Source organism: Tiliqua scincoides, chromosome 3 (assembly GCF_035046505.1).
Source record: "Tiliqua scincoides isolate rTilSci1 chromosome 3, rTilSci1.hap2, whole genome shotgun sequence".
Classification (NCBI taxonomy): Eukaryota; Metazoa; Chordata; class Lepidosauria; order Squamata; family Scincidae; genus Tiliqua; species Tiliqua scincoides.
The window spans coordinates 162,199,163-162,214,797 of record NC_089823.1 but is presented as its reverse complement, the minus strand read 5'-3'; the positions used below and the strand labels follow the sequence as shown (position 1 = coordinate 162,214,797).

General features: G+C 41.6%; 1 protein-coding gene across 3 annotated transcripts in view; it reads right to left on the bottom strand.

The window, feature by feature from the left end:
- The window catches only part of TNKS2 (tankyrase 2), a 39,528-nt gene that overhangs the window by 7,605 nt on the left and 16,288 nt on the right, over positions 1 to 15,635 (bottom strand). For 2 of the 3 annotated variants that reach the window (XM_066620256.1, XM_066620258.1), the window contains exons 15-21: positions 14,745 to 14,910; positions 13,964 to 14,183; positions 13,278 to 13,387; positions 4,971 to 5,159; positions 3,312 to 3,555; positions 2,053 to 2,135; positions 769 to 889 (exon numbers count right to left, since the gene is read on the bottom strand). In XM_066620256.1, coding sequence (XP_066476353.1) covers positions 769 to 889; positions 2,053 to 2,135; positions 3,312 to 3,555; positions 4,971 to 5,159; positions 13,278 to 13,387; positions 13,964 to 14,183; positions 14,745 to 14,910 — 1,133 coding nt within the window. The remainder of the gene's footprint in view (positions 1 to 768; positions 890 to 2,052; positions 2,136 to 3,311; positions 3,556 to 4,970; positions 5,160 to 13,277; positions 13,388 to 13,963; positions 14,184 to 14,744; positions 14,911 to 15,635) is intronic. The other variant, XM_066620257.1, reaches the window with a different exon arrangement.

Below are 15,635 nucleotides of genomic sequence, written 5' to 3'. Positions count from 1 at the left end.
CTCACTGATACTGAAAATCGCAGATAATCAAATCTGCAATTTTGAGACAGATCCACTGATGAAAAATCTGCGAAGAAATAGGCTGTATAGTACAAGATCCTCTGATCCGTGTTAAATTAAAAAGTGTTTTATAAAATCTGCAATGCTCTTAGAAAGCGCTACTTGACAGGACAAGGAGCAACGTCTCACACATATAAACAGCTGACTGCAATCTCTGTGAAAGTGATTAGACAACACTTCCTGTGACGACAACCATGTTACAATTCAAATTCTGAACAAAATAGGTCTCAATAAATTTTCTTTGTCAGCTGGGGGACGGGGCGGGACAGACTTCCTCCTTGAGTTTGTTGGGGCCTGTGTTCACTTAATCTGGACTATTCTGGTGGTACTGCATTCTTGTCTGCCTGGTCTTTGCAGTGGACTGAGGCATGGTTGCCTACTTGCAAATAAATGCACACATGCTGCTCTGTTTTGCTTTCCACAGGGCTCAATAAATTTTCCTTGTTTTCTCTCTGTCCCAACCCATAGTTTGGGAAACACTGACTTAGAGGATTTACATGCCTTTCTGATCAACCAGCAAACTGATAAAAATTGGCAGGATGAAAGACTTTACTATGTGTAATTTAAGTTCATTTACCCTTGGATAAACTTGAGATGGAAGACAAAAAAGACCTGACAAGACATATAAGCAATAACTACAGTAAGATATAGTAAGGGGGAAAACTGCAATTTTGTATTAATTAAATAATTTGAGCTATTACAACATACCTTGCTGTCCTGAGAGTAGTCTTTCAACTGCTTTAATTATTTTGTGTCTATGTCCATAAGCATTAATTCCAATTTCCTTTAACTCTCTGTGTCCCATTTCAACCAATACATCTAACGTTATCTACAAAGAATCCAATACATATATACAGTGTTACACAAGACTACTTCACCACACCATCCTTTCCTCTAAACCTGCAGTTTTGCCTCCACAACTGCTATGGTTGAGCCTGGAGAATCAACACACACACAAGCTTCCTGATTTACAGACGTCTTGACTTACGGAAGGCGGTGTTACTAGTTTTGCATAAGCACAGCATGCCTTTCAATGGTGCTTCTGCACAGGTGCAGGAGTGCTAAGTTGTCAAGAACTCTCCATTTTGCCTTTATTGGCCCTCCTCTCCCCACACCCAAAAATACAAAGACCACACTAAGTTTCAGAGTTAAGAAGTTGCATAACTCAGAAATGTGCATGTCTAGTCCTGATGGGGGGAAAAAGCAGGTCTTTCATTACATCAAACATTAAGCTGTGCAGCAGTTTGACATGTCATGTCAAGCTTGTGAGAGTGTGGAAGATCTCTGCATGGGTCTTTGAATTCTCTCTAGAACTCTGTAGGGTGTAAAACAGTTACAGCATGGAAGTACAGGTTGAGCTCACTTGGATGGCAAAAAACGCACTATAGCTAATCAATTTAAAAAACAAAGTTTCTTTGCTCCGGTGATTTAAAAACAGCCTTGCTGACCTTTGTGATGTAAGATAAGAGTCATTAAGAAGACAATCAATCAGTCCTCCACTTCACTCAGTCCCTCCCTTCACCAATGCAAAGTGATCACCTTTCTTTCACATGCTCAGGGGGAAAGGAGGGGTTGCCTGGAAAGAGAAGGATTGATGGATTGTCAGCCAGGCTATTGTTAAAGGACTGTTCAGTTTTTTAAACTGATTTTAAAGGGATGCATTTTTCCCCTTCTCCAGGGATCAGCACATTCCTTCTCATTTGCAGGGGCCATTTGCGTTGAATCAAATTCGTGTATAAAAAATCCGTGTATAAATAGGCTGGACCTGTATACTTTGTTCACAATAAGGTTTCCATAAAATTCATGTATAGGAATAAAGCCAAAGTCCTCAAGATAATAGTAGTATCATTAACTACAACAGTAATAGAAGAACACAAGACTGCAATTAATTAGTTTGCTGTATATACTTATTCTAACTTTTCTCTATAAGTTTGCAACTTGTTTTCTTTAAAAAACCAGAACAAAAAACTGCAAATCAATACAGTTACTTACCTGCTCTCTCTCAAATATGTCAATCAAATGTTCAAGTCCAAGATTTCTCACAAATTGATTTATGCTAAAATCTACACCTGAAACTGAATATGAAACACAGTCACACCTGAACTGAAACATGTATTTTACCTTGTTGTAAGCATAATTTCAAATAACTTAGAAACACCCTAATAAGTATGCCCAGCAACACCCAGAACATACAAAGTATGTTTCAAGAATAAGATTGAAATACAAAGTTGATCTTAAATTCCTACATAAACAAAACTGAATTATATATAATACGTTAATTTATATATAAACGTGAATTTTTAGTCTGTATCAAACTTCTCTGACTATAAATCCAACAAGGAAATGCCTACCCCCCCCCCCCCCCAAAATTACACACTTTGCAGAAGATGCAGGGAAGGATAGAGTGCTGTGGAAGAAACCCTTCAGTCTGGGTTAACATGTCAGCCCAGAAGTTCCCAAACTGGGCAAACTCCCAGTCAGGGAGGCCCCGGTCTCTGCCACCTTAAGGGGCGGGGCAGGGGTATGGCAGCGATGTGATCGCCGGGATTGTGCCACCACCAGAGACAAAAGGGATTTTTTAAACTTACCACTTGCAGTGTTAGCATGCCAGAGGGTGTGGTGAGGCCACAGACCACTCTGCAGGGCTCTCCGCGCCTCAGAAAAGCAAAAAAAAGCAGTCACGATGCACTTCTGGTTTTGTGGTAGCAAACCAGAAGTGAGTCACAACCACTTTTTTCGCTTTTCTGAAATTTGGGGGGCCTGTAGAGGGGTCCACAGGCTCCCCACACCCTCTGGCGGCCCAGGGGTTTTAAAGCCATTTTGTCCCCAGCAGCAGCAGGATCATGGCTCTGTTGCCATTCCCCCACCCTCACACACACTTACTACAATAAGTATCTCTACATGAGAGTCTGGGAATGGCTGTGTCCGCTTCATTTTCAAGTCATCCTTCTATCATACAGCCAATCAAATGACCCAGGAAAAAATCATACAAGTGGCCTGAATTTAAGTTATTCAGTACTGAAGAGATTACTTTTGGATACACCTATGAATTATTCATTACATTATTCAATGACTTGCAGCTAAATGTGTGAACCATCCCACATTTGGACAGGCAAATGGACAGATATTCCATTTTTTGCATGTAATGACTGAATTTTGTAACCTTGATGGAAGTGTGATCTCTCAAGTTCTTATGTAAGTTATCCACCTATCTGCAAAAAAAGAGATTCATGATTTGAAATAGGCCTCACCTTCCTTCTCCAAACCAGTAGCTCCCTCAGCATTTGTTCCAACAACTGCAAGTTCAGAAAAGCTACCAGACAAGTTGTCAAGACTGCTAGCAGCAGATAGATTAGATGGGCTGGATGGAACGGAAGAAAGTGAATCGGCTGAAGATCCCGTGTTTTGAGATACATTTATAACCTGAGGTTTGTAACAAGATGGCAAGGCAGAAGGAGGCATGGCAGCAGTCAATAACGCGCTAACGTCATCTGCCTGAAAATATGAAACAAATTACATGATAAAGCACACACACATCAAGCATAGCACACCAAAAATAAGTTGACATGGATACACATATGGACACAAGGTGATGTCAGCAAATCTTTTACTTGAGCTACTTGTACTAAATGGAAACTAGAATTTACATTGTAAAATACTGCCAACATTTTATTTTGCTGTTTACAAAATATCTTCTAATATAATTATTGCCCTGATTCAGAGATTGCTCAAGTATGATAATTCTAACACAAGGATTGGCTACATTCTGCATTGTATAGCTACATGTTGCAATTTAGTATAGTGGCTAGACTTTTGACTTTTTTGGTAGTGGGAAATCCAGGCTGGAAACAAAACAAAAACACAGCAGTCTACAAATGAACCTTTGGGCCAGACTTGCACAAAAATTGCTTGCTTACAGCCTAAACTGCCTCTGGTTGAAAAGACAAGATAAAAAGTATTTTGTATGCTGCAAATTCTTTCACTTTGGCAATTATCTGCCATTAATCTGCAAGTTCCCTTGACAGTGTAGAGCACATAATTGTACAATCTTTAATATTACTCTGAATAAGAAAGTTTGTGTTGGAGTGTTTCTAGAACTTTGGACCAACTACTTACTTTATCAACCAGTAATTTATATTTATTGCGAACACATTCCAGAAAAGTCATGTTAGCCTGTTGGATCAAATGCATTATATGCACTTGATGAAACAGGTTCATACTTTCAGAAGTGCCTACGAAAAGATTTTTTAAAAATTTTAAATTAAATGCAAGTGTATGAAATAATTAAAAAGATATTTCTACTTTAGAATATGCAGCATTTGATAGTACTCACACAATCTAAACCAAATTTTTAAACAGTCAAATTAAACCCAAAAGTTTGATTTCACTTCAATCAGGCTTACATAACTTATGACCCACAGAGTCAAAATATAGTCCACCCAGTCTGACAAGTGCTTGAAAGCCTCTGATTTTGCAACCACATGCAAGAAAGCATGGGATGTTTCACTTAATTCTTGGTGGGCCATCAAATATAGTTGGTATGCTTAAGGGAACTTTTTGGATCACAAGTCGTGTTGGCCAGGGTTTAAAAATCAAACTTTCTCAATAGTATTTTTAATCAGATTTTGAGATGCCATTCTATAACCTAGGAAATAAACTTGCATTTATAAACACAGATTTCATAACACAGGTAATTATTTGTTCCCCCTCTGAACAACATGTTTTTAAAAACTACACTCAAACTAAATTCCTTATGTTAATCTTCAGTAAGATTTGAAGAACTGCTGACTTGGTTTATGCTTATAGCCCACCAAACTAACCATAAGATTTAAACTCTTCAATTTGATTTCCTAGCCAGCAGCTAGGAACCAAAGCTTAATATAAACTTCTCAAAAAATCCCATCACTTACGGTAACTAGGTCTAATGGCGTTTGTCCTTCCTGGTTTTTCAGAGTAGGATCAGCTCCATGTGCCAATAATAAGGCACAAAGCTGTGTCCTTCCTTTCTGGGCTGCTTCATGCAAAGGTGTGAAAGCCCATTTGTCCGTAGCATTTACACACGCATTATACTTTATAAGTAAAGCGGCTACATCTACATGCTGGAAAATAAAATACATTTATGTAGTGTAACCCTCAGAAGAAAAGGTCTACCTATAATTTTTCTTTGGATTTCCTAAGGAAGTGAATGTTGCAAAATACACTTCATCAAACCAAACAAGGCAGCCCAGGGCAATAAAGTGTAGTAGACAGTCTTTAGCTATACATTACACTTTTCACTAGGAATTATCCTGGCTAGCAGCTGAACCTGTCGAAAAGGAAAACCCATGAAGAAGAACAAAGAAAGACCATTATCTTTAATATTCTTACAAACACTTGTTGCCTTCTAAGTTTATTCTTCCATCCTCAAGGGATAAAGAATTATTGCAGAAAATGCAAACATTATCTACCCATCCACCAAAGTCGAGAAAGCAAATCATTAGTGAAAGAACTCTAATTCTCTGTCATATGCAAGAGTAAACAAACTTCCTAGGGCAGTGGTTCTCAAACTCTCTGGGAGTCTGAGAACTCAGGGTAAGTATTTGCGGGGCTGGGAACTGAGATGGGGGGTGTCTCAACGGCGCAGCAGTGATCACGGGGCTGTGGGCACCCATGTACATTTACACATACCTAGGGGGACTGTGCAACTTTGTGAAGTGTCCTGAAGGCTTGCAGTCCTTTCTGTGACCCTCCCCTCCATTGCAGTGGGCTCCAATCTGCATTTGGGGCCCACTTCCAGTTTTGGAAGTTCCACAACGCACAGTTCCGAATGCAAACCAGAAGATTGGCCCACTGCAGTGGAGGTGAGGCTCGTGGAGGGGGCTGCAAGCCTCCAGGAGGCTGCACAGCCCCCTCAGGTATGCGTAAATGTGCCTGGGTGTCCATGGCGCTGCAATCACTTCAGTGCAATCAGGGCACCCATTTATGGGTGACTCCCCTTAAGAGGAAAGTGATCCATTTAAGTTCCAATGGTGGGTCGCAACCCACCAATTTGAGAATCACTGTCCTAGGGCAATAGTTACCCTGTTCAGTCATGTACGTTCATGTAGAAATAAATGCACGGGTGCTGTTTCAGAGCACACCAATGACCACACACACATGTTGCCTCTTTAAAAGTGGATGCCTACAGATTTCTTCCCAGAAAGACAAGACTAGCCTTTGTATAAGAGACTTCAGCAAACTGTAGCAGTCTTTTCAGAGGGGCCAATTACTGATCTTACATAGTTAATATTTACATAATTATTGTCCAGTGTTTGGAGAACAAGGGCTAGGAGAACAATTAACAAAGGATGCTTCTACATTTCCCAGTCCACAGCTTTCCTGCTACACTAGACTTTAGGAAAGCCTCCCTCCCATCATTTAGAAGGTGAAACTTTCTGATTACCACATATAAGCAGAGCTTCTTAGAGTTATGACATGACACAACTAGCAAAGCCTTTCTCTGCCACCTGGCTATTTCTAGGGTATCCTGTGGTCAGAGTTTGCAAATAAGGAAGCAAATGTGCCTTAAATAGAAATCTGCCTCATTTGACCTACTTATGATCAAAGGAATGACAAATTCAGTGGATTACTTTAAATTTATCACTTACACAAATAAGTGTACAGGGCTAGCGTCATTATCTGTGGGGGTTGCATGCCAGAACAGACTGTGAATAAGAAAACTAGCTGATAATGAAATCCACGGGTTTTGGGGCCATGTAATCTTCTGGAGGCAGGGGGAGTACAGCTCCCCTGGAGGATGTTCTGAGGACCTTCTATGGCTCTCCCAGAGGCCTTAGAACAGTGGTTCCCAACCTTTAGGAGCTCGCAAACCACTGAGGAAAAATTGGAATAGTCGTGGATCATATGCAATGCCAGCTGTGGGCAGTCTTCGCCCTCTCTGGGTGTCCATGGGGAAGCATCTTTCAAGCGAGCACTCCTTCACAGACTACCAGAGAGGGCGGAAAATGGAATGCCTGCAACTGGTACTTCTTTGCAGGCTGCAAACAGTCCATTTTCCACCCTCTCTGGTGGTCCAAGAGGGAGTGCTTGCTTGGTAAGACACTGGAAGTGATCAAAGGTGATTGTTTCCCCTGGGACTTCATGGACCACTTCTCAGGGTCTTGCGAAGCACCTGTGGTCCGCAGACTACAGACTGGGAACCAGTACCTTAGCAGGTCACTTCCTTTTTTTGTAAAAACCGGAAGTGACCTTTTAAGGCCTTAAAGAGCCTTCGGAGGGCTGCAAAAGCTCACCCAGTCTTCCGAAGGCCTTAAAAACCAGGTATTTCTGGTTTTTACAAGTGACCTTCTAAGGCCTCCCAGAGGAGGCTTCTCAGAGGTCTTAGAAGGCATTCTGAGGGCCGGGGAGACTGCGTGCAGCTTCCCTGGCCCTCAGAACAATTTCCAGAGGTGAGTACAGGTCCCCTCACATCTAGAGGGTCCAGGTGGGTCTGACCCATGGGTTTGGGGACCCACGGATATTGGAATCCATGGGGCCCAGATCCATGGATAAAGTGGGCCCACCTGTACATGTAAATAAGGAACACAGGATAAAGAACAGATTCTCTCCATGAAGAGCATGCAAATATAGGGGTTGTTTTTTTTTAGACAGCTCAGCAGTAATTATGACTAGGAGTCAAAGAACTTGCAACAGGTTTTATGCATTTAAGAACATCTTGGGCTTATATTCCTCAAAACTGTAACACCCTGAGCCAGATAACAAGTGGCTTTTACAAAATGGAGTTACAAATGGAGTTACAAAAGCAGTTTGTTATTTGCTGCTTCAAGTGTCTGACAGGACAGGGGAGTAAGAATCTCACAAAAATTCTGCCTGAAGTAGCTCTTTCAAATCTTAGCAAAGGCTGTAAATATTTATGTAAGCCTTTAAAGTCCCATTAAACTAGGCCTTACAGCTGAGTGAAAGACTATAGAGCTAGTGAGACTCAAGATGTTCTCAGATATCCTAACTTTTGAGTGGCTCAATGCTATATAAGGTTTCAATTTTTTCAATGCCTTTTAAGTATTTAACAGTCATTCTGCCCAAGGATCAGAACTGAGCCAGAAACTTCCAGCTCACACTTTATTCTTTTAAATCCTAGCTTCCCCTGTATGAAATCCTTTGCATTCTTTATATCACATGATTTAAAACAAGCAACATAATTAATGCCATGCTTGCTTCACTTGAGTAGAAGATGATTAAGAAGGTTCCTTAGCATAATGGTACCAGAACAACTATCCAATCAGGTTTTACTGAGTTTAATGACACACAGCCAACATGCAACAAAGAAGTACCTCTTCTGCAAGCAGAGTATACCAGTCTACCAGTTGACTGAAGCAGACAGTGTGTATCAAAATGTAATTCTGCTTATATGTTGAAAGACATTCTAGGGTAATATAAGTGTCAATGAAAAACCCTTTGGAGTCATTCCTTTGGAAGCCAATAGCAACCCAAAAGCTGGGGTCACAGGTTTGAACTGCACCTTATACCTACCTCCTTTAAAAACAAGACAATTGCAAAAATCATAGAATTCAGTTCTAGACTAGACTGTAAACACAAGGACATCTCTCTGACAGATAATATCCCACTCTATACCATCAGCCTAAACCAAGTCCCCTTAGCAGTGCAGCAAACTAGCTGAGAGCAGGAGGACCGGAAGGAAAAGAGGTGAAGGGTTTAAGACATTTCTGCCTAACATTGTATATAAGCAACAGGAATCAAATGTATACACCTGTGGGCTAGGTAGAAATGGATTTTAATCTTGTCTTTGAATTCTTCTTCTCCACAACATTTCCTGCTTTGAGACCTTTTCTGACTAGAGTTCAACTGTGCCGTTACTCAAAAGTTCATTGAATACTTTATAAAAACAAAACAGTGACAACTGCTTGAAGAAGTACAATCTCTAGGTTCCCACAAGGACAACAAAATACATTCTGTTTATAAGGTCAAAGGTTGGAATAAGTGCATAAATCGATAGTTTCAGACTAATTACGAGGAAAGGCTACAGTGTTTGGGGCTCTTCAGTCTAGAAAAAAGGCACATGAGGGGACACACAACTGAGCCATATACAATTATGCAGGGCATGGATAAAGTGGATAAGAGGATGCTCTTTTCCCTTTCACACAACACCAGAACCAGGGGACATCCACTAAAATTGAGAGTTGGGAGAGTTAGGACAGACGAAAGAAAATATTTCTTTACCTAGCATGTAATTAGTCTGAGGAACTCCTTGCACAGGATGAGGTGATGGCATCTGGCCTGGATGCCTTTAAAAGGGATTTGGACAAATTTCTGGAGGAAAAGTCCATCACAGGTTACAAGCAATGATGTGTATGTGCAATCTCCTGATTTTAGAAGTAAGCTATCTCAGAATGTCAGATGCAAGGGAGGGCACCAGAATGCAGGTCTCCTGTTGCCTTGTGTGCTCCCTGAGGCATCTGGTGGGCCACTGTGAGACACAGGAGACTGAACTATAAGGCTTTTGGCATGATCCAGCCAGGCTTTTATGCTGTTATGTTCTTATAATTGAGAAAACCAATAAAAAGTCTTCTAATTTGAACTCACTGAAAACAAACATGTAATTCAACATTACTTGTAGGAGCAAGGGAGGCTTGCCATTTTCTACCAACTTTTTATTCAAAGCTGAGCTCTGAAAAATAATTCTGTTCCATAAGTGTATTATAGAAGATCCAAGAGCTTGTTTAAACAACATTTCTGTCCTCCTCCTCAAGCTGTACCCAGAAAAAGACTAGAAATGAGATCCATCAAATTCTCCATTCACAACAAGGCAAAATGAATCACCACCAATACTGTAATTATCTGGACTGTTAACAAGATCTGAGCTCAAATAAATGTGTGATCTCCTGGTTAAGTCATTCACATCACTACATAAGAATGCTACACTGGTTCAGGTCAAAGGCCCATCTAGTCCAGCTTCCTGTATCTCACAGTGGTCCATCAGATGCCTCAGGAGCATACAAGACAAGTTTCCTGCATCCTGTTGCCACTCCCTTGCATCCGGTATTCTGAAATAGCCTCCATAATGGATGAAGCAAGGCACATGAGTTTCACCACCACCCCAAAAAAAAATCCAAGGGAGAACTTGTATCACCTGATCAGGACTCAAATACCTTCAACCTTTGGTGCCAGAAAAGTTATTGGCTAAACAAACTTCATGAGACATCATTCAAGTACAGGCATGCCCTGGTATTCATGAGGGTTCCGTTCTGGAACCCCCTTGTGGTTAAATCAAACTGCGGACAACAGGGGTTGCGAGGCCCACAGAGGCTGCACATGACTGCCATGGGCCTCAAAATGAAGGAAAATTTTCAATTGAAAACGGGAAGTAGTATTTTTTCACTATTTTCCGTCACTCTGAGGCTGGCAGCAGCTATGGGCGGTCGCGCACAGCCTGGGCCTCAGAACACTTTCTGGAGGAGTCCAGCTCCCCTTGCCTCCAGAGATGGGTGCAGAGGGAGTCCAGTGAACTTGATCCACAGATACCTGAAATCTCAGATCTACGAATACACCCCCACCCTGTAATCTCAACACCATGTGAGGAACCACAACAAAGTAGTTCTATGTTTTCATGCATTTAACCTCCTAATTTGGCAGCTAACTCACGGCACAATCCTATTCAATTTTCCAGCACCAGTGCAGCCACAATACAGACCCGAGATTAGGGAACAAATGTTCCCATACCTTGAGGAGGCCTCTGTGACACAGAAGCACTAAGAACCGCATTGGCACTGGAAAATTGGATAGGATTGGGCCCTCAGTCTGCAAGTTATGAAACTTTTATTCCAAAAAAAAATGAAAAGGGTTTCAAAGGTAGTCTCCCTTCCCTCAAATGAGGAGGCTGGTTAGAAGGAGGTTGAAAGGGAGGGTAAAAAGATTCCAATCTCTCCAGAGTGCATGGAGGCTGCTTAAAACAACAGTAATAGAGGCCCAGCAGAGGTGTATACCGCAAAGGAAGAAGGGTTCCACTAAATCCAGGAGGGTGCCCGCATGGCTAACCAGCCAAGTTAGAGAGGCTGTGAAAGGCAAGGAAGCTTCCTTCCGTAAATGGAAGTCTTGCCCTAATGAAGAGAATAAAAAGGAACATAAACTTTGGCAAAAGAAATGTAAGAAGGCGATATGGGAGGCCAAGCGAGACTATGAAGAACGCATGGCCAGCAACATTAAGGGGAATAATAAAAGCTTCTTCAAATATGTTAGAAGCAGGAAACCCGCCAGAGAAGCGGTTGGCCCACTGGATGGAGAGGGAGGGAAAAGGGGAAATAAAAGGAGACTTAGAGATGGCAGAGAAATTTAATGAGTTCTTTGCATCTATCTTCACAGCAGAAGACCTTGGGCAGATACCGCTGCCCGAACGGCCCCTCCTGTCCGAGGAGTTAAGTCAGATAGAGGTTAAAAGAGAAGATGTTTCAGACCTCATTGATAAATTAAAGATCAATAAGTCACCGGGCCCTGATGGCATCCACCCAAGAGTTATTAAGGAATTGAAGAATGAAGTTGCAGATCTCTTGACTAAGGTATGCAACTTGTCCCTCAAAACGGCCACGATGCCAGAAGATTGGAGGATAGCAAATGTCACGCCTATCTTTAAAAAGGGAAAGAGGAGGGACCCGGTTAACTATAGGCCGGTCAGCCTAACATCCATACCGGGTAAGATGGTGGAATGCATCATCAAAGATAGGATCTCAAAACACATAGATGAACAGGCCTTGCTGAGGGAGAATCAGCATGGCTTCTGTAAGGGTAAGTCTTGCCTCACGAACCTTATAGAATTTTTTGAAAAGGTCAACAGGCATGTGGATGTGGGAGAACCCGTGGACATTATATATCTGGACTTTCAGAAGGCATTCGACACGGCCCCTCACCAAAGGCTACTGAAAAAACTCCACAGTCAGGGAATTAGAGGACAGGTCCTCTCATGGATTGAGAACTGGTTGGAGGCCAGGAAACAGAGAGTGGGTGTCAATGGGCAATTTTCACAATGGAGAGAAGTGAAAAGTGTGTGCCCCAAGGATCTCTCCTGGGACCGGTGCTTTTCAACCTCTTCATAAATGACCTGGAGACAGGGGTGAGCAGTGAGGTGGCTAAGTTTGCAGACGACACCAAACTTTTCCGAGTGGTGAAGACCAGAAGTGATTGTGAGGAGCTCCAGAAGGATCTCTCCAGACTGGCAGAATGGGCAGCAAAATGGCAGATGCGCTTCAGTGCCAGTAAGTGTAATGTCATGCACATTGGGGCAAAAAATCAAAACTTTAGATATAGGCTGATGGGTTCTGAGCTGTCAGTGACAGATCAGGAGAGAGATCTTGGGGTGGTGGTGGACAGGTCGATGAAAATGTCGACCCAATGTGCGGCGGCAGTGAAGAAGGCCAATTCTATGCTTGGGATCATTAGGAAGGGTATTGAGAACAAAACGGCTAATATTACAATGCCGTTGTACAAATCTATGGTAAGGCCACACCTGGAGTATTGTGTCCAGTTCTGGTCGCCGCATCTCAAAAAAGACATAGTGGAAATGGAAAAGGTGCAAAAGAGAGCGACTAAGATGATTATGGGGCTGGGGCACCTTCCTTATGAGGAAAGGCTACGGCGTTTGGGCCTCTTCAGCCTAGAAAAGAGACGCCTGAGGGGGGACATGATTGAGACATACAAAATTATGCAGGGGATGGACAGAGTGGATAGGGAGATGCTCCTTACACTCTCACATAATACCAGAACCAGGGGACATCCACTCAAATTGAGTGTTGGGCGGGTTAGGACAGACAAAAGGAAATATTTCTTTACTCAGTGTGTGGTCGGTCTGTGGAACTCCTTGCCACAGGATGTGGTGCTGGCGTCTAGCCTAGACGCCTTTAAAAGGGGATTGGACAAGTTTCTGGAGGAAAAATCCATTACAGGGTACAAGCCATGATGTGTATGCACAACCTCCTGATTTTAGAAATGGGTTATGTCAGAATGCCAGATGCAAGGAAGGGCACCAGGATGAGGTCTCTTGTTGTCTGGTGTGCTCCCTGGGGCATTTGGTGGGCCGCTGTAAGATACAGGAAGCTGGACCAGATGGGCCTATGGCCTGATCCAGCGGGGCTGTTCTTATGTTCTTATAAACATTAAAAACATTGCATGGATCATATTAAACAAGCTATATATAGGATTAGAGCTCTATAATTCTCAAAGATTTTACTTACTCCATAGGATGCTGCATTGTGTAGAGGAATTAGACCCCCCTTGTCCTGAGCATTTACATCAGCTCCATGCTGTAGCAGGTATTCAGCAACTTCCAAATTATTGTAACCAGCTAGAAGATAATGAGACAACAAAAATTGTAATAGACTCAATTTCAGGAAGCATCTGAAAAAGAAATACTAGAAAAGCTATTACCCACAGCCTTCCTAGTGTTCTTGAACAATGCACTTCCACGCTATTTTAAATGAAGTGCAGAGTATGGACAGCTGCAACCAGGACTGCTTTGTGGCAGAGGAGCAACAGCATAGTAGTAGCACATATGTATTGTACAGAGCAGGTCCTAGGTTTGACTTCAAGCATTTACAGTAGAAAAAACTTCAGGGGAAAACAGGGCTGGGAAAATATCTTTGTGCAGAATAGAGAGCACTGGGTAGATAGACTGAAGATCTGACTGTCTGGTCTATACTAATATGAAGTTTTTTGACATTTACAAAAGGCTGGGATACATCAGAAATGGAACTTGAGTAATTGTGCTCAAATTCAGCAACAAGTATACTAAATTTCATTTCAAAGTGCTCAACAGAACTTGTAGTTCTAGCTGGAAGCAATTACCTATCACAACTGGCCATAACTTTCAAAGAAAAAATTGCCATAATCATGTATCAACAAGAAGTTTAAATATACCAACCTGCCAAGTGCAGAGGAGTTGAATGTCGGCCTTGTGTATCACGACAATTTACATTGTCTGGAGAACACAATTTCTTTACCCGAGCCAAACAGCCCTTCTTTGCAGCATCTAGCAAAGCTGCATCTCCTCTAAGGAGATCCTGAATATCTGTGTCACCATCTTTCACAAGGTCCAGCGGAGTATTCCCATCTCTGTTTTTCTTTGTGGAGTCAGCCCCATGCTGTGTTAAAAGAAATACACACACTAGCTTCCATAACACACAAAACACACACAAGGTAGAAATGTATGTGGCATCTGGATCACTGTCCTGCTGATTACAAGTGTGTGTTGCTTAACAACATTCCAACCAACAACAGACCAAATATATGACAGTTCGTTGTTGGTTTACTGTACAGTAGATGAAAACCTTATCTTTGTGTTGGTGATCTGTTGGTTGGCATCCTTGGGCCTCAGAATGATCCACAAAAGCCTTCAAATCTACTTCTGGTTTTTGGAAAACTACTTCCTGTTTGCTTCCAAAAACCAGAACTAGTTTTTGGAGGCTTCGACAAATCATTCTGAGGCCCATAAAGGCTCCAAACACCAAGGACACATGCTAGGGACACACACCAAGGGAAGTTTTTATACATTTTTTGTTTAAAGGCCACATTCCTTAATGACAGGATTACTTTTTAATTCACAAATATTTAAGATACACTTAATAAGACTAGTATTAAAATAGGTTTTAAAAATGCATACTAAAAATCTTTCAGATGAAGTATGAACTTCAAATGCACTGTACCTGAAGCAAAAGTTTACAAATCTCATATTTTCCCTTTGCAGCTGCTTCATGTAAAGGAGTGAACTTCCACAAATCAGCTACATTGACAACTGCACCATGCTTCACAAGTAGTTCAGCCACTTCATAGTGTCCATAAGAGCAAGCATTGTGTAAAGGGACAAGGCCTCTGAAAATATTAAGAAAATACCCACCAATAAGAGCTACAATTGATACATGCAACATCTGCCAACAATAAATCTTAATTCTGTAGCTTTTTAAAATAAAAACTTTTAATAAAAATATTGTATATACACACAGCTGACCTGGTCACACAGTAAGTGACAAAATACACCTTAGCTAAATGCATGAAGAATTAAATGTTAGTTCATGACTGGATTTGATGCTCGGGTCTTCCAGGTACTTGCATTACAATAGCCTCTAGTCATATTATGTAATTTAAATAAATATCAGTCAAGCAAATATGGTTATTGCGACTCTTCTGTGACACTACTATTTATACTGCTTTTCAACAAAAAAAGTTCAAAACAATTTACAGACAAAACCAATTAAAAGGGACCGTGTTCCCAAAAGGCTCACAATCTAAAAAGATGCAGAAGAACACCAGTAATGGCCACAGGAAATGACACTGTACAGGGGTGAAGAGGGACAGTTATTCTTCCCTTGCTATAGAGCACCACATGAAAATGTATCTCTTTGCCCGGTTAGCAAGTTAATATAGTACATATAGAATGATTGCATTTAGTGCTTGAAGAGATCTGCCGAAGGGGTGGGGAGTAAGATGGCTCTCCAGTTCTCCCTATGGTGTCTGAAGTCAATAGAAGCATTCAATAGCTGAAGATGCTTGGGAGACATGTGAATCAAACAAATTCTTCTTCTCCCAAGCACTCCAGA